Source organism: Procambarus clarkii, chromosome 63, assembly GCF_040958095.1.
Source record: "Procambarus clarkii isolate CNS0578487 chromosome 63, FALCON_Pclarkii_2.0, whole genome shotgun sequence".
In the NCBI taxonomy this organism is placed as follows: domain Eukaryota; kingdom Metazoa; phylum Arthropoda; class Malacostraca; order Decapoda; family Cambaridae; genus Procambarus; species Procambarus clarkii.
The window spans coordinates 15065027-15084830 of record NC_091212.1 but is presented as its reverse complement, the minus strand read 5'-3'; the positions used below and the strand labels follow the sequence as shown (position 1 = coordinate 15084830).

General features: G+C 38.8%; 2 protein-coding genes across 4 annotated transcripts in view; one reads left to right on the top strand and one right to left on the bottom strand.

Annotated features, from left to right (window-relative positions):
- Window positions 1-2449, bottom strand: part of LOC123769493 (trichohyalin) — a 518341-nt gene extending 515892 nt beyond the window's left edge. Inside the window, 1 exon segment of the mRNA XM_069308773.1 lies at window positions 1334-2449. Coding sequence (XP_069164874.1) covers window positions 1334-2152 — 819 coding nt within the window. The 5' untranslated portion in view covers window positions 2153-2449.
- A 621-nt stretch (window positions 2450-3070) lies between these two features.
- Window positions 3071-19804, top strand: part of MED20 (Mediator complex subunit 20) — a 59709-nt gene continuing 42975 nt past the window's right edge. The window contains exons 1-2 of one of the 3 annotated variants that reach the window (XM_069308772.1): window positions 3143-3215; window positions 7568-7692. Coding sequence is in view for 2 of the 3 variants with exons in the window: in XM_069308770.1 (XP_069164871.1) it covers window positions 7666-7682 (17 nt within the window). In the remaining variant the exon portion in view is untranslated. Of the gene's footprint in view, window positions 3216-7567; window positions 7693-19804 lie in introns of those variants that run through there. The other 2 variants (XM_045760643.2, XM_069308770.1) reach the window with 2 other exon arrangements.

Sequence of the window (19804 nt, the reverse complement as noted above, 5' to 3'; positions counted from 1 at the left end):
GACTAATACAACACTAATTTCCATGATGTGCTTAGGATACAGTCACTTCATCAAACAGTTCGCATGTAGATTTTACAACTCTAAGATAATTTATGGATGAAATGGCAGGTCTGCTTACGTATGGGTTGATTTTGTTCATGTATAATGCCCCCAGACCAGTCCCATGGGCGGTGCTTCCTTCCATTACCCCCAAAATTATTCACTTGCTTGCTTGAAATTAATTATCCGGAGTAAAACGTATCCAAGGCTACATACTGTATAATATTTTAACATGTTTATTATTTTAAAATATTCATATATATATATATATATATATATATATATATATATATATATATATATATATATATATATATATATATATATATATATATATATATATATATATATACAATACTGTATTTATACAATACTGTATTATACAGCACATATATATATATATATATATATATATATATATATATATATATATATATATATATATATATATATATATATATATATATATATATAAGCATGCTATATATGCATGGTCTGCATATATAGGTATCAAATATGATTTAACAGGGTTGACATTTCTATTACGTGTTAAGTCAGGCATGTCATTATAATCTTACCTTTATGAAGTTTATATTTCCATTTGAATGCTGTACATCGGGTGTAATTTCGAATACATAACGCTGAAAAATAATTTTGAACTACATATCTACGAGAAGCAATTTCTCTTAATTAAAATTATGTTAATATAATTGGGTAGTTTAGGTCCAAAAAAACAACTCATCATCCAAAAATGAGAACAATAGCTACTATGGATGGAACGTACAAAATATGGACTATTGTATACAAACAAATTCGTTTTCTACTACTGGAATTCTAAAGGACAGAAATAGAAACAGATAACCATGAAACCTAATCAATTGTCTTAGGCGTAAATAAACAATCCTGGGTAATAAGATTATATATATATATATTATATATATATATATATATATTATATATATATATATATACATATATACATATATACATACATTTTATATATATATATATATATATATATATATATTATATATATATATATACATACATACACATATACACTATACTAATCCTAGGAAAAGTTAGGCTTGGTTGTTGCTTTCCTTCTCTGGTCGTACGGGTGATAGTATAAAACGTGCACTTTTTTGGGTGCAACATTGCTTTGTACTACCATCCGTAGTAGCTATATAGGTATCATTATTTTTGGATGACAGGTTGCTGGAATGGATGGGGGGGGGGGATGTTGGATCAATGGCGCGGGTAGGTGGAGGGGGGGGGAGGGGGAGGCACCTACCTGGTTCTCAGAGTTGAGGAGTTTGAGCTGGTCGTTGATGAGCGAGTACTTGGCACTTTCCTCTTTCCTCAGAGCTCGCTCCTTCTTCAGTTCGGGGGACCAGAAAGTTTTAATGGAGTGCATTGACGAGCCTAATTTTTGGTTAGTTAGCTCGAGTTCTTTTTTCAGATTTCCGAGTTCCTTCTGAAGGTCTGAATTGTGCATTTGAAGTTCTGAGAAATACCCATCCCGACCCATTCCCCCTAGTGTGCTTGGTCCATGGCGGCCACCAAGTTCTGGGTTTGGGCTGGCCCTTGACCTTGTCATAGAATGATGGTCACGGTATAAGTCGTCTTCCAGCATTGGTCCGCGGTCTAACGAGCGATCGCGGCGGGCCATCTGGCCACCTTGCACTCCGTGAAGGTCCATGGTGCCACCTCGTTCCATACTACGGTCCCGGGGATCACGAATTGGCATAAACTCGCGATCGTGCGCTTCGCGATCCAGAGAGTGATAATTGCGACCTACGTTACTGCGGCTCTGACTACGGCTGCGGTGATGGGTACCTGGTGCTGATCCGCTGCGGCGGTCCGCTTCCATGGTGGCGTGGGGGTCCATGTATGGCCCACCTTGGTCCAGAGCCAGGGTTGGGGAAGCGGCACGGGTGGCGGAGCGACTACGGCGCGCGGCTGCCGAGGGCTGAGGGCTGTGGGCGCGGTGGTGAGTGCCCTGGTCCAGGTAGTATGGGTCCGAGCCTAGGTCTCGACGCTGGGGCCGGGGCGACCTGCTGCTGGGTACCCCACCTCCCCCACCACCTCCGCCATACACGTCGCGAGACATGCCACCATAATCATCACTGCCTAGCACAACACACTGTCATCACTTCCTCACTACACTGTTACTGTCGCCGCTCGCACTGGCCGAGGGGACACTACTGCAGCCGCGATCAATGGTACACAATGTGGCCGTGGGGAGGGGGCCCGTTGCTCACAAGATGCCCCTCTAATTACTCACCATTCAACATTTCTTCTGCTTACAAAACCTCATGCGCGGTGCTACGGTATTATAAATTACCTAAAGTTCAGTTTCCAATCAACAGAACATTGTAAAACACTCAATAATCAGAAAACAGGATAAAAAGAACGGCAACCTGCTTTTCCCATCAGCGGGTGGAGTGGGCCGGCGCAGTGAGCGACTCACAGAATTGCCAATGATTAACTAATTGAAGCTCAGCTTACCGGGACACTTTTCTCTGTAAGTTATAGTTACATATGCGATAGAATTCAAACAATAACATATAAGTCTCTAAATTTAGTTATAAATGCGAATAATTACGCTATTTTATCATTTAAACTGCGAAACAGCAATAGTGGAAAAGCAGACGTAATTGGCAACACTTGATGCTAGACAGTGGGTGTAGGCTGGTTGAAGCGGCGGCCAACAGATGGCGGTGGCGAGGCCGGGCTCCCAGTGCCGCCGGCGCTCACTAGATGACACTACCATCTTCTCCCTCACTATACCCACACCCCCAAGTAGCCCCAACTACAACATCTCCCCCCCAACACTAGTAAAGACCCACCCACCAAGCACAAGAAGGTCCCCTCCCCCCCTAACCAACCCACCAAGACCCTCCCTCCCTCCTCCCCCACCTGCTGCCATGGGCTTGATAACTAATGAATTCATAGTAATTCATCTTTATTAATATATCAATAAATTCAGGTTTTATTTAAATATACCATTTTTAATTTATTATACTAAAGTTTCAAACAGCATAAACGAGGCGGGGACGCAAAATAGTTCAGGAAGTTAGATATATGGTTAGCCTGAGTCTTCATGGGATAAATGTAAGACACTTTACAGCTGTTGTCAGCAAAATATAAACAAACAACATGGGAGTTGCAGTGTGAGTACTCATTTTATTTAGTTATTTTTTGTATAGTGATGACTCCTAATATTATATGTTATTAGAACATAATTATATTTATTGAGTGAGGAAAAATAGAGCCAGTTAATACAGTATGTTAGTGAAGGCGGCGAGTGTTTGAGTAGCGTCTTCAAGGTACTAGCCGCTCGCTACCCTATAGGCTGCCAGGCTACACTGAACCCTACTGAACCTCACCTACCCCAACCCAACTCTATCTACTCCACCGCTCCTTACCCTAAAACCCAACCCAATCCTCTCTATCCCACCCCACCTTACCTTAAAGCAATCCAACCTAACCTAACCCAACCTAACCTATCTCAACCCAGCCTAACCCAACCCAACGCGAGTCATTCCAACACAACCCAACTGGGATATTTTATAAATTGCACACAAGACAGTTCAACAAAGTTCGTTTTCTGATTGTCAAAACACATATATCTAGGTTAAGACCACCAGTCTCTGTGGTGTAGTGGTAAGACACTCGCCTGGCGTTCCGCGAGCGCTTTGTCATAAGTTCATATCCTGGCCGGGGAGGATTTACTGGGCGCAAATCCTTAACTGTAGCTTCTGTTTAACTCAACAGTAAAATGTGTACTTGGTTGTAAAAACGATTCTTCGCGGCGGGGATCATATTCCAGGGACCTGCCCGAAACGCTACGCGTACTAGTGGCTGTACAAGAATGTAACAACTCTTGTATATATCTCAAAAAAAAAAAAAAGGGTGTATTGCCATTGCTTATGTTGTGTTAGGCTCAGGTGGGTTGGGTTGGGTTAGGTTAGGATGACAAAAATTATGTAGATTTTAAATCCATTAGTCTTGGGTACGATGTGACATGTCTACCTAATTTAACGATTGTATATATGTGGTTTTAACAATTAGAAAACATTTGTCAAAATGCCCGAGTACAATTTGACAATATCTCACCCCACACCTAACACGTAACCTTCGTTAATGATCAGTTAGCTGTTGGGTAGCTTTTTCTTCTAAATCCCTGAAATGTTGTTATATGTTAAAGTATATTGAGTAATTTTATTTTACTGGGTGCCAGTTTATGAAGTTGGGTGTATACAAGTACCAGTATTGACAAACTTGGTAGGTTTGCTGAACATTTAGCTAACCAAAAATACATAGTTTTAGGCTAATGTACTTTAATAGGTTAACGGTTAGGATAGATACCGATTGATTTGATTAGATTTGGTTTAATTATGTTTGCTTTAGTTTAATTAGATTTACAGTACTTAAATTTGGCAGAATTCTGCCATCTGACTTATCTCTGCCATTTTACTAGGCTACTGTTCTCAGCCATCCTCCTTTTCTCTGTATCAAAATAATATGTCAGAGAACAAGTCATAGTCCTGAGAATGACCGACAATTTTATAATTACCATTATTTTTTTTGTTATATACAATCATTCTTACATTCTCGTAAAGCCACTATCACACATAGCATTTCGGGCAAGTCCATAATTCAAATTTTTCCCGGAATACGACCTGCCAAATCGTTTAACAACCAGGTACCCATTTTACTGTTGCGTAAAGTTAAGTACAGTTAAGGATTGAAATACAGTAAATCCTCCCCAGCCAGGATATGAACTCAGGCTAAAGTGCTCGCGAAATGCCAGGCAAGTGTGTTTCCACTGTGCCACAGGGATTGGCAAGAGTGGCAGCTGTCGACTGGTATAGTTTGATGTATCCCAGTGCTCTGTGACTAATTCATTGGGAACCACTGAGTATTAAAATCTGGTATTACAGGACAGGGTGGTATGGTATGTTAGTAGGCTTTTGCATATTGTTCACAAGACATTTTTTTTTCTAACATCTTGTAGACTTGTATTGATTTCCTTACCCATTCCATTAGCTAGGTGGCTCTTTTTCTTGAGAATCTCTGAAAACCACTGGCCATTGGCATGCATTGGTGGCATTTTCAAGTAATTTGGAGACAGTACTGTAATTGTTCTGGTATTCAGACACCTTGTTTATTAACTACAGTATTATAATAAACTTCTCTTGGGTTCTACCTCAGTCTCATCCTATTAAAGTTGATCGACAATTGGGACATTCCAGATTCGATTCCTGTGGCAGGACAGAGACATTTGAGCATGTTTCCTTGCATCTGATGGACCTGTTCACTTAACAGTAAATTGGTAATCAGGATTTAGACAATTTTTGCTTGTTGTATACTTGGAGAAGTCAGTAGTTGGCCTAGGGAGACCTTGTTAAGCCAGATTTGAGCAGTGGCATGTAACAGCCTGCTTAACCAGACCACCAACCTGGAGGCCTGGTCAGAAACTGGGCCACAGGAATATTGATTCCTGGAACCAACAACAGGTAGAGACCTCTCATTCTTCAGTTTGTTGTCTGAGTATACTGTATATGAAGAATTCCTGGCATTTGTGTGGTTCCATCTTATCCACTGATGCAAGTGCAGTTAGTTTTTGTAGGTGCCAGTAGCTAGGCATGGTTGACAGGCTAGATGTAACTTTGCCTTACTGGATGTGTGTATGTGTATGTATGTATGCATGTATGAATACATGCTGTGACATTATTAACACACTATTATATGGCAGCCCATCCTCCTGTTTCGATAGTACTTATAGGAAGGATGAAGACCATGGTACATACTGTATACTGGTGTACAACACCATTACTGTAGAAATTGGTACTATTGAATTTAGACAAACCAGAAAATTATTTTCTACCTATGTTGCAAAGACAAACTGAACTAACCTAACCTTCCTAGGCCCTAATATACACTATCTGAGGCCTCATATACTGTAGTATGAATGTGTGCTATACTAGGCCTAGGAATTTTTAAGTTTGTATTTTAGCATCATTTTTTTGGACTCTATAAAGTGAATAGTACAAAATTATATCTAATTGTTTAGTATGTCAATGTTTGTACTATGGTGCACAAAGTTACAAAAAGTACTGTCTAAACAGGAGGATGGTTGTATATGGGGAGTATATATATTGTAAATTACAAATAAACTATATTCTGAAATTTTAGAACTTGCTACAATATTTTATTACTATTTGCAGAAAAATAATAACTGCTTTTTATATTAATTTTTTTTTACAGTTTAGTTTATATTTTTAAGGTTCATCCATTATTATTATATTTATACCAAAGAAAACAGAAACCTTTTTCAGTAACTCATTTGATCTGAGCCATCTTGAGGTTATCTTGACGTGATTTCGGGGCTTAGCGTCGCCGCGGCCAGGTCCTCAACCAGGTCTCCTTTTTGTTTCACACCCCCAGGAAGCAGCCCGTAACAGCTGTCTAACTCCCAGGAACCCATTTATTGCTAGGTGAACAGGAGCATCAGGGTGAAAGAAACTTCCCATTTGTTTCCACCTCCACCGGGAATCAAACCCGCAACCTTAGGACTATGAATCCCAAGAGTTGTCCACTCAGCCGTCAGGCCCTTTCAGGTCAGACCATATATTGCTTGTTGCGGTAATATTTCATAACCTGACTATAATATACAGTATTAGCTACCACTTGTTAAAAAGTAATATTGTATATCAGTCACTACAGTGATGACATTTCAGAAATAAATGCAAATATTACATGCCCTGAAACCTAAGGGTAAAGAAGCTGTTTCAATTTATGTTTATTTTTGTGAATGTTTTCATAAATTGTAGAAATGGTAACATTATCATTTAGTATTTTCAATTTTGTATAAATAGTACATCTATATCAATAAAATAGACTGTCAGTTCAAAGTAGGCATTCAGACACTTGTGGCTAGACTCGCCTAACTTTCAAGGATGACACATTGGGGAGTTATGTGAAGTCATACACCAGTTGAGGTCCTCCTCAGTGCCATTCTTTAAGAAATAGTACATACTATAGTGACCTATATCTATAGTGTACATATGGTACATATCTATAGTGACCCTCTGCTATTTTCATAAAATCTGAATTTGGGAATATGTATTACTTTGTAATGCTGTACTGCATTTTCTTAGAGGGAGAAGGGAGAAGGAAGGGGATAGGGGAGAAAGGTTGAGAGGGGGGTGATAGGGGAAGAGAGATGAAGAGGGGAGAGGAGAAAGGAGGGGGGGGGGAGAAAGGGAGGGAGGAGAGAAAGCTGGGCACTGTCAGGTATCCCATGTAGTAATTTGTATAATAATATTTTATGATGATTTAATGGTACCGCACCGAGGAAAAGGAAGTACTGTAGCATTGCCTTATCTAGCCAAACCTAACCTAACAAAGCTAACCAAACCCAACTAAAATTATCTAGCTTAATACACAGTGTGTGTTTGCTTAGAAAATGACACACAATAATAGTAACTTATATCGAACCTTACTTGTCCTACCAAAGTTCAGGATTGTGACAGCAGTAACAGCAATAGCAATTATCAAGGCAAATGGGGGGACCTTCGACAAGCCGCCAGCTTGCTGTCCTCGTCGAGGCCACTAATGTTAGTGGCTCTCAGGTAAACTCAGGTAATTTTTAATATCTGCTGCAGGTTTTATATATTTCCATAACAAATATAGGATATATTTTTCATGATAAAAAATCTTCAGCTTCGGTTTGATTCCATTCAAAGACAAACAAATTGGCTAGAATAAAAGGAAATGCAAAAATCTTATTGTTCAATATGGGGCAGCACCTATTTACAGTACATCCAACCACTTCAATACATTCTCTAATAAGTCTTGGGCTGCCATTCATGCCCAGGGGTTTTGGTGCTCCAACGGTGGGGGTTAATGTGTGATATTTTGTTACCCATTGTGACTCATTGCAGGGTCGCAATGGGCTTGTTTGGCAATGGGTAAGTTTACCCGGTGCCGACTCCCTTTTATTTGTGGTTACTTGCTTTAGCTCTTTTCTGCCACTGGTGAGTCCCCCAAATTTGTTTGTACAGTATTCTTTGTGGTGAGATACTGTAGCAGTGGGGAGGCACCAAGAAAGCTCTCCCCATAAACCAGCATTAAATGTAATGAACCCCCTCTTTCTGGTGGGTCCTCAGTTGATCCCTAGACTCTCCCTCTCTTCCCTTTTCAAGGGCTTTAGTTTAGTTTTGGTCAACTCGTATCTGATGGGTTGCTCCAGTCAGGTGGCAACTGATGGGTTGCTCCAGTTAGGTGGCAGTACCGGGAGCTGCCGGTACTGCCACCTGGTGGTGGAGAGGGTTTACTAGCAGTGAGCAACCTAACTCCTGTGTACTCACCTAGTTGTGTTTGCGGGGGTTGAGGTCTGGCTCTTTGGTCCCGCCTCTCAACTGTCAATCAACTGGTATACAGATTCCTGAGCCTACTGGGCTCCATCATATCTACATTTGGTACTGTGTATGGAGTCAGCCTCCACCACAACACAGTGTGCCTCATTTTCAGAGTTGTTTACATAATAATATATTAATAATATATAATAATATATAATAATAATAATGTTTATTCAGGTAAAAGTACATACAGGTATATACAAAATGAGTTACAAACAGAATGTTGGATTTCTAGATAGAGGCACTACTGTACATACTATGACTAAAGCTACTAGTACCCCCAGCATTTCGGTAATCTTATATTTACCTTGCCATTTTATATTGAGTACAGTGTATAGATAAACTGGTAGTGATGTAAGGTAATTAATTTACAGCATTTATGTACCCCAACTAACTACTATGCACAGTACAATAATTTGATTCTCCACCACCACCACCTCACACCCACTGATACTTATAACAACCACCATCATACACACCACCAGAACCATATAAACCATATACGAACACAATACAGTACATCCCCAAAACCTCTACTATATGCACCGATACCTCGGCTCTGAATGGCTCTGAACTCAAACAATTTGGCACTCAAACACTTCTAGAAAAATTCCTGGTAGACGACTGTTTGCTTGGCACTTGTACACACGTAACAAACGATTTAGTTTCCAGTAGTTGTCATTCAGTGTACAACCACACCAAATGTCTCTGTAAACTTTCTCATGTTTTCTTGGATATTTTTATATTCCTAGCATAAATAAGTCACCATGGCACCTAAGAAGGCTAATGATAGATAAATGAAAAGAAAATCAGTTAGAACCGTGATAGAGATGAAAAAAACTCAAAGCAAAATATGAAAGTGGTGTCTAATTGCCTAAGTGTAGTTACAGGATGAGAGCTACACTCGTGGTGTCCCATCTTCCCAGCACTCTTTGTCATCTAACACTTTGAAACTGCTGACATATTTGGCCTCCACTACCCTCTCATTTAATTTGTTCCAACCTTCTATTACAGTACTCTGTTTGAAAATGAATTTTCTTGCCTGTATATCTGTTCTTGCTACTGAGTTTGGTATGCATAAATCTACAAGCTCCATGATACTAGAAAATAAAGAGGCTATCAAAGGAGCTGATAGTGAAGTGTTCAAAGCCAGTCATGGGTGGTTTGAGAAATTTAAGAGAAGTGGCATTCATAATGTGGTGAGGCATGGGGGAGGCTGACAGTTCTAACAAAGATGCTGCCACATAAAGCCATCAACTCTCCTTAATACAAGTAAGGTAAAGTTACAATAAATTAGCATTTATTTCATCCATTTATTGTGTTTACATGTGTATTTTTTGTGGTCTGGAATGGATTAATCCAATTTACATTATTCCTTATTGGAAAAAAATATTTAGTACACCAACAGATTGGGCACTGAGCCTTCTGGAATGAATTAAGTTTGAGGTCTGTGGTTCCATTGTACTCCCACATACCAGTTCTAACATTTACCCACCACCACATACAACTACATTCACCATGCCTCTAACACCACTACCACATACAGTATACTAAATTCAGTACAGTACTTCTATATCCACCATATACAACTACAGTATACAGTATAGAAACACTGCCATGTAATTTTGTATTTATATTATTACATTTAATTTTGATTTAGTGTAAAAACTACATTGCCAAAAACCAGGGCTTCAGAAACCTTGTGCTTATCACCAGTGCCGAGTAAATTATTGACAAATCAATTTAAAATCCCACTAAAGCATGTCAATCCATCAAGATATCTTTAACATTAATGTCAGATCGTCAGTGATTCCCAAAGAATGATGTACTAAACTTGTGGGTGGCTGATACCGGTATCACAAACCAAAATGAAGACACCACTCAAGAATACAGATTCTTAGGTGGTGTCACAGTATGCAACTTTAAGATTATAGTTTATAATGCTCAATGTTTCTGGAGGAATGAGTTATTTAATGATACTTGGGTGGCTGATATTGGTGGCTATGGCAGTGCTCTGCCATATGCTTTTGAACCTTGAAATTTCAAGAACTGTACAGTACTGTATATTTTTTATTGGAATGTTGCACAATTGTGTTAAAAGACAATGGGAATAATAAAGATCATAATACAGTACTGTATACATGTTTATACTGGAGAAATTTCTTTACAAATTGGTGATGTGACTATCTGGCTGAACCCCAGCAAGGTTTTCCGAAGTATTATGACTGCCAAGAGTTCGGTCACCAACATATTTTGGCTAACCCTTTCGTGCACAAGTCATACAGGGATGATTTAGAGTACCTCATAGAATTTACAAGTTCTGAGTATACATGGAGTTCTCATTTGCTTCCTCAGTCCTCCAGTAAATAGACCCATCTTGATAAAAATCATGGGCACTCCACCTGGGTTTGAGGGGCTCATTATTGTGTGCGCCGCAATAGGTAATGCATGCTGCTGCTGCAGCAGCTCACAGCACTGCTGTGCAGCTTGTGCCCAAAGCAGTACTTAATAATGATGAAATAAATAACTGCAATTATTTTGTCATAGAAGATCTTAACTGTGATAAAGGCTATGTACAAAGTTCAGATATCAGTGAACACAATGATGGTTTTGATGTTCACAGCAGGAGGCAGACATTCACAACACTAAGCAAGGATTAGGTCAGTTTGTACATCAAAGACATGCTCATCTGCACAGAGCTGCTAAACACCACAAATGATATGGTGGAAGTGCTGATACTCAAAATAGAAACTCTAAATGTAGTGATTGTCCTTGTATATAAATCACCAGATGCAAATCCTCAGCAGTTTAAAGACCAACTTACAAAAATAGAATACTGCTTAGAAAACCTTACAAACCTTGCCCCAAACATCATCTTGTTGGTGACTTTAATGTATGGCAGCTAAAATGGAAAAAATGTGGTAAATACAGTTATACCAGAGAGAATCCCAGGAAGCAGTTTGAGTGAAGGGTCACACACAGATGACCTCTTGCAGATGTGTGTGACAGATTTGCCTTAAAGCAGCAAATAGTAAAACCAACTAGGAAAGAATACACCCCTAGATCTTTTTTAAAAAGCAATGAACTGATCTGGGACATAATGATTACAAATACATACAGTATTACAGTGGCACGTCGACTTACGACTGCCCCAACTTATGATAATTTTGAAGTTACGATGTAAATTTGATCGAAAAATGCGACTCGACTTACGATAGTGTCATAGACTAACGATATTTGTTGGTACACGTTTGGGTTGACCAAGCGCATGGTTCCCGGTCACGCGGGCTGACCTGCCTCAGTTTACTAGAGCTGACCGCTTAGTGACGATCACACCTATAAGAAATTCCATTTTTGTGGGGATTTTTTGCCTTTTGAACATAAAACTGATTATTATATATCATGCCATGGGTCCCAAGAAAGTCAGTGGTAAGGTTCAACATATGAAAACCCATGTAAGGATGACCATAGAGCAAAAACAAGAAATCATTCGTAAATATGAAGATGGTGTGCGGGTTGTTGAACTAGCTAGGCAGTACAACAAATCTCAGTCAACAATATCCACCATACTTGTTAAGAAAAAGGACATTATGAGTGCTAAAGTGGCAAAAGGCGTATCAATAATCATGAAACATAGAACACAAACATTTGAGGATGTTGAACAGTTATTATTAATTTGGATACACAGCAAGGAGTTAGCGGGTGATAGTGTTTCAGAGGCCATCATTTGTGAAAAAGAAAGGAAATTGCATGAAGACCTTTTACAGAAAACCCCTGGAACGAGTGATGCAAATGTGAGAGAGTTTAAGGCGAGCAGGGGATGGTTTGAGAAATTTAGAAAAAGAAGTGGCATTCATAGTGTTCTGAGTGTTGTTTGTTGTGGGCTGGTGGAGGAACACAGCGAAGAACTGACCTCCAAAGAACTTCACAAGGAGCAGCAACAAGAGACAGCTGAGAAAATTTCTTCAGGGGAGGAGGAGACAGTACAGAATGTCCTTTCCTCATTAATTAAGAAAATGTGTGCAGCATGGTAAGAATTGCAAACTTTTGCTGAAACGACTCGCCCAAATCACGGTGCAGTAGGCCGTTGCCTTAACCTTTTTAATGACACTGTGATGACTCACTACAGACAAAAATTAAAACGTATGGAAAAACAAAAATCTATGGAAAGGTTTTTAGTGAGACAAACAAGCGGTGAACCACAACCAGGTCCTAGTGGTATGCAGGCAAAACGTAGGAAAGAGTGTACCCCAGAGAAGTCATCACTGCCTAATGTTATAATGGAAGGGGACTCCCTTTCCAAACAGTAACACCTCTCCTCCTCCCCACTTCCTCACCATCTTCCATACGCATCAAGAGTCCTCCATAAAGGTAAGATAAACATATGTACTGTATTGTAGTTAGAGAAAAAAATTGTATTCAGTATAAAATGTATTTTTAAGTTAATATTTTTGGGGGTGTGGAATGGAGTAATCCAATTCCCTTTATTTCTTATGGGAAAAATAGCTTCGACTTAGGATATTTCAACTTAAGATAGGTCTCTGGGAACGGATTACCATCGTAAATCGAGGCCCCATTGTACTCTGATCACAACCTAATTGAAGTTCAGACATGCATGGGCAATAAATAGACTTGTGCAGCCAGTCTCAAATCTAAGAGGAGAGAAGAATTTGATAAATTCAATTTCAGTAACAAATGGATTAACTGTAAACAAGTAAACCAAGCCCTCACAGAAATATGCTGGGGAAAGACAGCTAGGTAATGCAAACTTAAACCAATGCCTTGAGAGAATAGGCACAGTAGCACTAGAAATATGTGCAAGTCACATCTCACTGAGGCAAAAGATAAAAAGATGTAAACTGGAACTAGAACTGTGTTCCTTCTATAGGCGATGAAAACAAATTGCAGAACATCTCAAATGTTCCACTCCATACCAAGAACAACAAAGAAGGCTATTTAGAGAAATAGAAACAATTGAACTGAAGCTGCAAGAATGTATAAAATGCTGCAAGAATATATAAAATCCAAAAGAGGCAAAGAAAGTAAAAGTCCATAAGTGAAATAGTGAGGAATCCAAAAAGCTTTTTCTCCTATGCAAAATTTAGAACAAAAACTACATCCTGCATTGGGCCCCTGCACAAGGGTGATAGAACCTTTACAGATAATGGCAAAGAAATGAGTGAAATATTGAGGTTACAGTACAATATTATTTTCAGAAAACCCCTGAACACACAGCAGATAAGTGATACAAACGAATTCTTTATGAATGTGACACCAACATTGAACCATATATCAGATGTCACCCTAACCCCACTTGACTTTGTAGAAGCAATACAGAGCATGTGCATGCATTCTGCATCAGGCCCAGACTCCTGGAATTCTATGTTCATCAAAATAGAATTGGAGATTGTACCATTTCAGTGGAGATTGTACCATTTCACAAAGGGAGGAAGTAAAGCAGATTCAAATAATTATAGACCAATAGCTGTAAATTCACACATCATAAAAATTCTTGAAAGAGTGCTAAGAAAAAAAGATTACAAATTACATGGAATCCCATCATCTACATAACCCTGGACAACACGAGTTCAGAACAGTGCGGTCCTGCCTCTCACAATTTTTAGATCACTATGACATGGCCTTAGGTGCCATGGAAGACAAGCAAAATGCAGATATAACTTACACAGATTTTGCAAAAAAACTTTTGATAAATGTGACCATGGTGTTATTGTGCACAAAATGCTCTCAAAGTAATAGTTGTACTGCTAAAGCAGGGAGATGGAACTTTAACTTCATAACAAACAGAACCCAGAGTGTAAACAAAGTAAAATCCAGATCATCTGCCATGAAAAGCACTCCCCAAAAGTATTGTACTTGTTTCAGTACTTTTTCTCATCCTCATATCGGACATAGACAAGGATACAAACTATAGTACTGTATCATCATTTGCAAATGACACTAGGATTTTCATGTGAGTAGAGAATATAGAGGACACAGCAAACCTCCAATCTGATGTTAATTGAATCTTTCAATGGGCTACAGATGTTTTGTGCAGATTAGTTACAGCTCCTGTGTTATGGAAAAAAGTAATATAAAATAGAAACCATATACAGTATAGAACACAGTCAAAGCACACTGTAAACCGAAAAAGTAATGTAAAGGATCTAAGAGTAATCATGTCGGAAGACTTTACTTTTAAGAATACAATAAAGTACTTGACGTCTGCAAGAAAAATGACAGGTTGGATAACATCAACCTTTCAAACAAGGGATGCCATACCACTGATGATACCTTATAAGACTAGTACTCTCTAGAGTGGAATATTTGTGCACACACTAACAGGCCTATTCAATGCCAGATAAATTGCTTATTTGGAAAGTGTGCAAAGAACCTTTACTGCTAGAATCCACTCTATAAAACATCTAAATTACTGGGGCGAATTAAAAGTTCTAAATCTGTATTCTTTAGAATGCAGACGAGAGATACAGGGTTCATAATAATTTATGTGTGGAAAATATTAGAGGGACTTGTTCTGAATTGGCACACAGAAATAACATCACATGGAACCAGTAGGCATGGCAGGATGTGTAAAATATAGCCCCAATGAAATGCAGAGTTGCAATAGATATACTGAGATAGAACTCTTATCAACTTCATACCTGGAGCATATCTGGAGAGGGTTTTGAGAGTTCTTCTACTCCCTGGGCCCTCGAGACTTTTCAGCACTCCCACTACACGTAAGAGGCATAACTACTTGGTCTCTCATGATGTTTAAGAGAGAACTCGATAAACACCTCCAAAAGATACCTGATCAACCTGGTTGTGATTCATACGTCAGGGTGCGAGTAACCATGTCCAACAGCCTGGTTGACCAGATGACCAACCAGGAGGCCTGACCAGAGACCGGGCCATGGGGAAGTTGATCCTCAGAACCACCATATGGTAGATAGGTTCTTAATATATCTCTTCATAATAGAGGCTTCTGGATTCACTTTTGTTATCTTTCCCTGTACAATTTGTAAACAAGTTCTATTCACTCTATACATTGGTGGCCAAAACTGAAATGCATAATTTAAATGGGGCCTATTAAAGGTAAGAAAAAGCTGATGAAAAACATTAGGAGTCTTTTTACTAACATGTCTTATGCATATTTGCCTTATGTTATACATTGATTTTTAATTTCTTGGTTCGAGATCCCTAATTACCAAGACACCCAGATCTCTTTTATATTCAGATTTAGTAATTTACGCATTGTCCATCATTTACGCATTGCCAGATGTGTGTCTGGCAATTATTATTATTTCTCAGACTTAGTACCCCACCCCTTTACACCATTGAAATACATCTGCCAGTCTTTCGTCCATTTAAAAAAAATTTTTTTTTTTAGTAATTTTGGGTGTTCTGAATGTATTTCCTGCCCTATTTTTTAATTGATAAATTTGCTAATTTTGCTCTTCTGTCCCATCTAAATTGTTTATATATATATATCATATAAAGTCATTATATACCCAACTGTTGAGAGTGACTCAAATGAATGAGAGACTATATCTCATGGGAGACACCGAGGGGTTTCACTAGTGTCAAACATATACCGTGGTGAAAAATATGCAATTTGTCCTATCTTCACAGGGATGTGCGTTCCTTAAATTGAAGGATGCCATGAGGTAAACACCTAGACAGGTGCATGATGGATAATAAACAGTAACCAGACACTGACACAGAAATTGGCCCCATTTCCAGTCTCCAGACACCTAAACTAATTGGAGTGCATCATGTATCCAAATAAATTAAAAATCTCGGTGAATACACTATGATATCTATTACAGTACTGTACAGTATATTAATATTAGTCCTTAAGAGTCAGTGTTTCCCAAGGTCACCAAATATGAGGCTGGTTTTTTAGTCAAGAAACTCATGGGGAAACAAAAGTTGACAATAATAGTAATAAAAAGAAAAATAAATGAAACTGAAGAAAGCTCACTGGCCTACATGAGACGTCTCTCAATCACAACCATCCATACTTGCAACAATTTACTGATCCTATATCCACTATGATACTAAGAATTTTGCTCCACAAATGAACAAACTAAACCAGTACCCACCCAGGTCCCTCTTGAATCCAAACTCATAAAACTAATATCCATTGTTCCAAGTTTTACTTTATGAAGACAAATCCAAAATCTCATTAATATGGTATCCCTTTTCGTTCACTTATATATAACAACCATGCTCCCCCCCCCTCATACTCCTCGTCCCTCTAGAGAATGCAAACCAAGCCCCCTTAATATCTAATCAAAAGGGAAGCTTCCAATTTCTTCCGATTCCAAAATATCAACTTTGTTAATACAAGGTTCATCTTGAAGGTAATTAAAGAAACTTTAATTTTACTTCAATTAATAGGTAATTTATTTCCTTACCTATTTTTGTATCATCTGCAAATATTCAAATGTTGCTGTTCAATCCTGTCAAAATCATTTAGACCTAATTCAACTTAAGAAAACACCTCCCATCCCCATTCATTACCATGTGCCTCTAACTTTTTAATAAGTCTTGTGAGGTACATTATAAGAAGTTTTGTTAAAATCAAGGTTTAGGATAATGTATTGCAACTATTTCTGCTATCAACTGCTTGAAATATACTTCAAAAGAATGAGTATATTTTTTAAATGCCAGTGGCCATTAGTAAACAGTGTTGTGAATCCTTTGTTAACCTGTTTTAATTCATAGATTGAAGTTAATTAAAACTGCCAAAGAAATATAAGAAAATTCACTTTTGCAGAGTGGTAGAAGGTTGGCATAAGTTAAGAAGTTGGAGGAGGCCAAAACCATCAGTAGTTTCAAAGCGTTATTTGACAAAGAGTGCTGGGAAGATGAGACACCATGAGTGAAGCATAGCTCTCATCGTGTAACTACACTTAGGTAATTACACACACGACTATCACCATCAACAATACACACACACTCACTCACTCACTCACTCACTCACTCACTCACTCACTCACTCACTCACTCACTCACTCTTCCAGCACCCCACCAGCTTTGTGTGTTCCGCTATCGCCAGAGGAACACAAAGAATATTGTGAGTGGAACGTATGCATCGCTTTCAAACTTCAGACTTGCTTTTAATTATATAGATGGTGAAATACTAAAACTGTTCATGACCTTCGTGAGACCAAAATTGGAATACTGTATGTAGCAGTTGTATGGTGCCCAAATCTCAAAAAGCACATAAAGAAGCTGGAAAAGGTGCAAAGGCATGCTGCAAAATGGCTTTTGGAACTAAAAAAAAGGAGTTAAGAGGAGAGGCTAGAGGGATTAAACATGCCAAAACTAGAAGATAGAAGAAAAAGAGGTGATATGATCACTACTTACAAAATACTAACAGGAATCGACCAACTTGACAAAGAGGAATTTCTGAAACCAGCAACATCATGAACAAGAGGACACAGATTCAAGCTAAGGAAACAAAGGTACCAAAAAAAAATTAGAAAATTTTCTTTTGCAAACAGAATGGTAGACAATTAGAACAAGCTAAGTGAGAAGGTGGTGGAGGCTAACCGTCAGTAGTTTCAAAATGTTATACGACAGAGTACTGGGAAGACGGGGCACCACGAGCGTAGCTCTCGTCCTGTAATTACACTTAGGTAATTACACCATAACAAACACCAAATGGTTGCTAGAATTAAATTGCAACAAGTGCAAGGTAATAATGATGGGAAAGGGAGAGGTGAGGCCAGAAGATGTCTACACTATAATACCTGCTTGATGGGTTCTGGGAGTTGTTCTACTTGACTTGTGAGAGCTTGGTCCACCAGGCTGTTGCTTGAAGCAGCCCGCAGGCCCACATATCCACCACAGCCCAGTTGGTCCGGCATTTATTTTAGTAAATAATCTAGATTTCTCTTGAAGATGTCCACGGTTGTTCTGGCAATATTTCTTATACTCGCTGGGAGGATGTTGAAAAACTATGGACCTCTGATGTTCATACAGTGTTCTCTGATTGTGCCTATGGCACCCATGCTCTTCACTGGTTCTATTCTGCATTTTCTTCCATATCGCTCACTCCAGCACGGTATTATTTTACTGTGTAATTTGGGACCTGGCCCTCCAAGTATTTTCCATTTATATATTATTTGGTATCTTGTCTCCTTTCTAGTGAGTACATGTGGAGAACTTTGAGACGATCCCAATAATTTAGGTGCTCTATCGTGTCTATGCATGCCGTATATGTTCTCTGTATTCCCTCTGTTCCAGCAATCTCTCCTGCTCTGAATTGGGAAGTGAGTACCGAGCAGTACTCAGGACGGGACAGCACAAGTGATCTGAATAGTACAACCATTGTGATGAGATCCTTGGATTTGAAGGTTCTCGTAATCCATCCTATCATTTTTCTGGGCTGACGCAATATTTGCTTGGTTATGCTCCCTAAACGTTAGGTCATCAGACATCATTATTCCCAAATCCTTGACGTGCTGTTTTCCTACTATGGGCAGATTTGATTGTATTTTGTACCCTGTATTAAGTTTCAGATCCTCATTTTTGCCATACCTGAGTACCTGGAATTTATCACTGTTAAACATCATGTTATTTTCTGCTGCCCAATTGAAAACTTTGTTAATATCTGCTTGTAGTTTTTCAATTTCTTCAGCAGAGGTAATTTTCATGCTGATTTTTGTGTCATCTGCAAAGGATGACACGAAGCTGTGACTTGTATTTTTGTCTATATCTGATATGAGAATAAGGAAAAGCAGTGAGGCAAGGACTGTACCTTGAGGTACAGAACTTTTAATTGCGCTTGGACTCGAGTTTATTTGATTGACTCTTACTCTTTGTGTTGTGTTCGACAGGAAATTGAGTATCCAGCATCCTACTTTACCAGTTATTCCCATTGACCTCATTTTGTGTGAGGTCAATGTCGAATGCCTTTGCAAAGTCTGTGTATACAACATCTGCATTTTGCTTTTCTTCTAAGGCTTCTGTGATTTTGTCATAGTGGTTGAGTAACTGTGACAGACAGGATCTTCTCGCTCTAAATCCATGCTGTCCTGGGTTGTGTAGCTCATTATTTTCCATAAAACTAGAAATTTAATTCCTAATAACTCTTTCAAATACTTTTATTATGTGTGATGTCAGTGCAACTGGTCTATAATTTTTTCCCAAAGCTTTACTAACCCCCCCCTCCTTGTGCAAAGGAGTTATATCTGCAGATTTAAGTGCTGATGGTATCTCCCCTGTATCCAGGCTCTTTCTCCATATTATGCTGAGCGCTCGCGCTGTACTTTACATTTCTTTATGAATGTTGAATTTCATGAGTCAGGCCCAGGAGCTGAGTG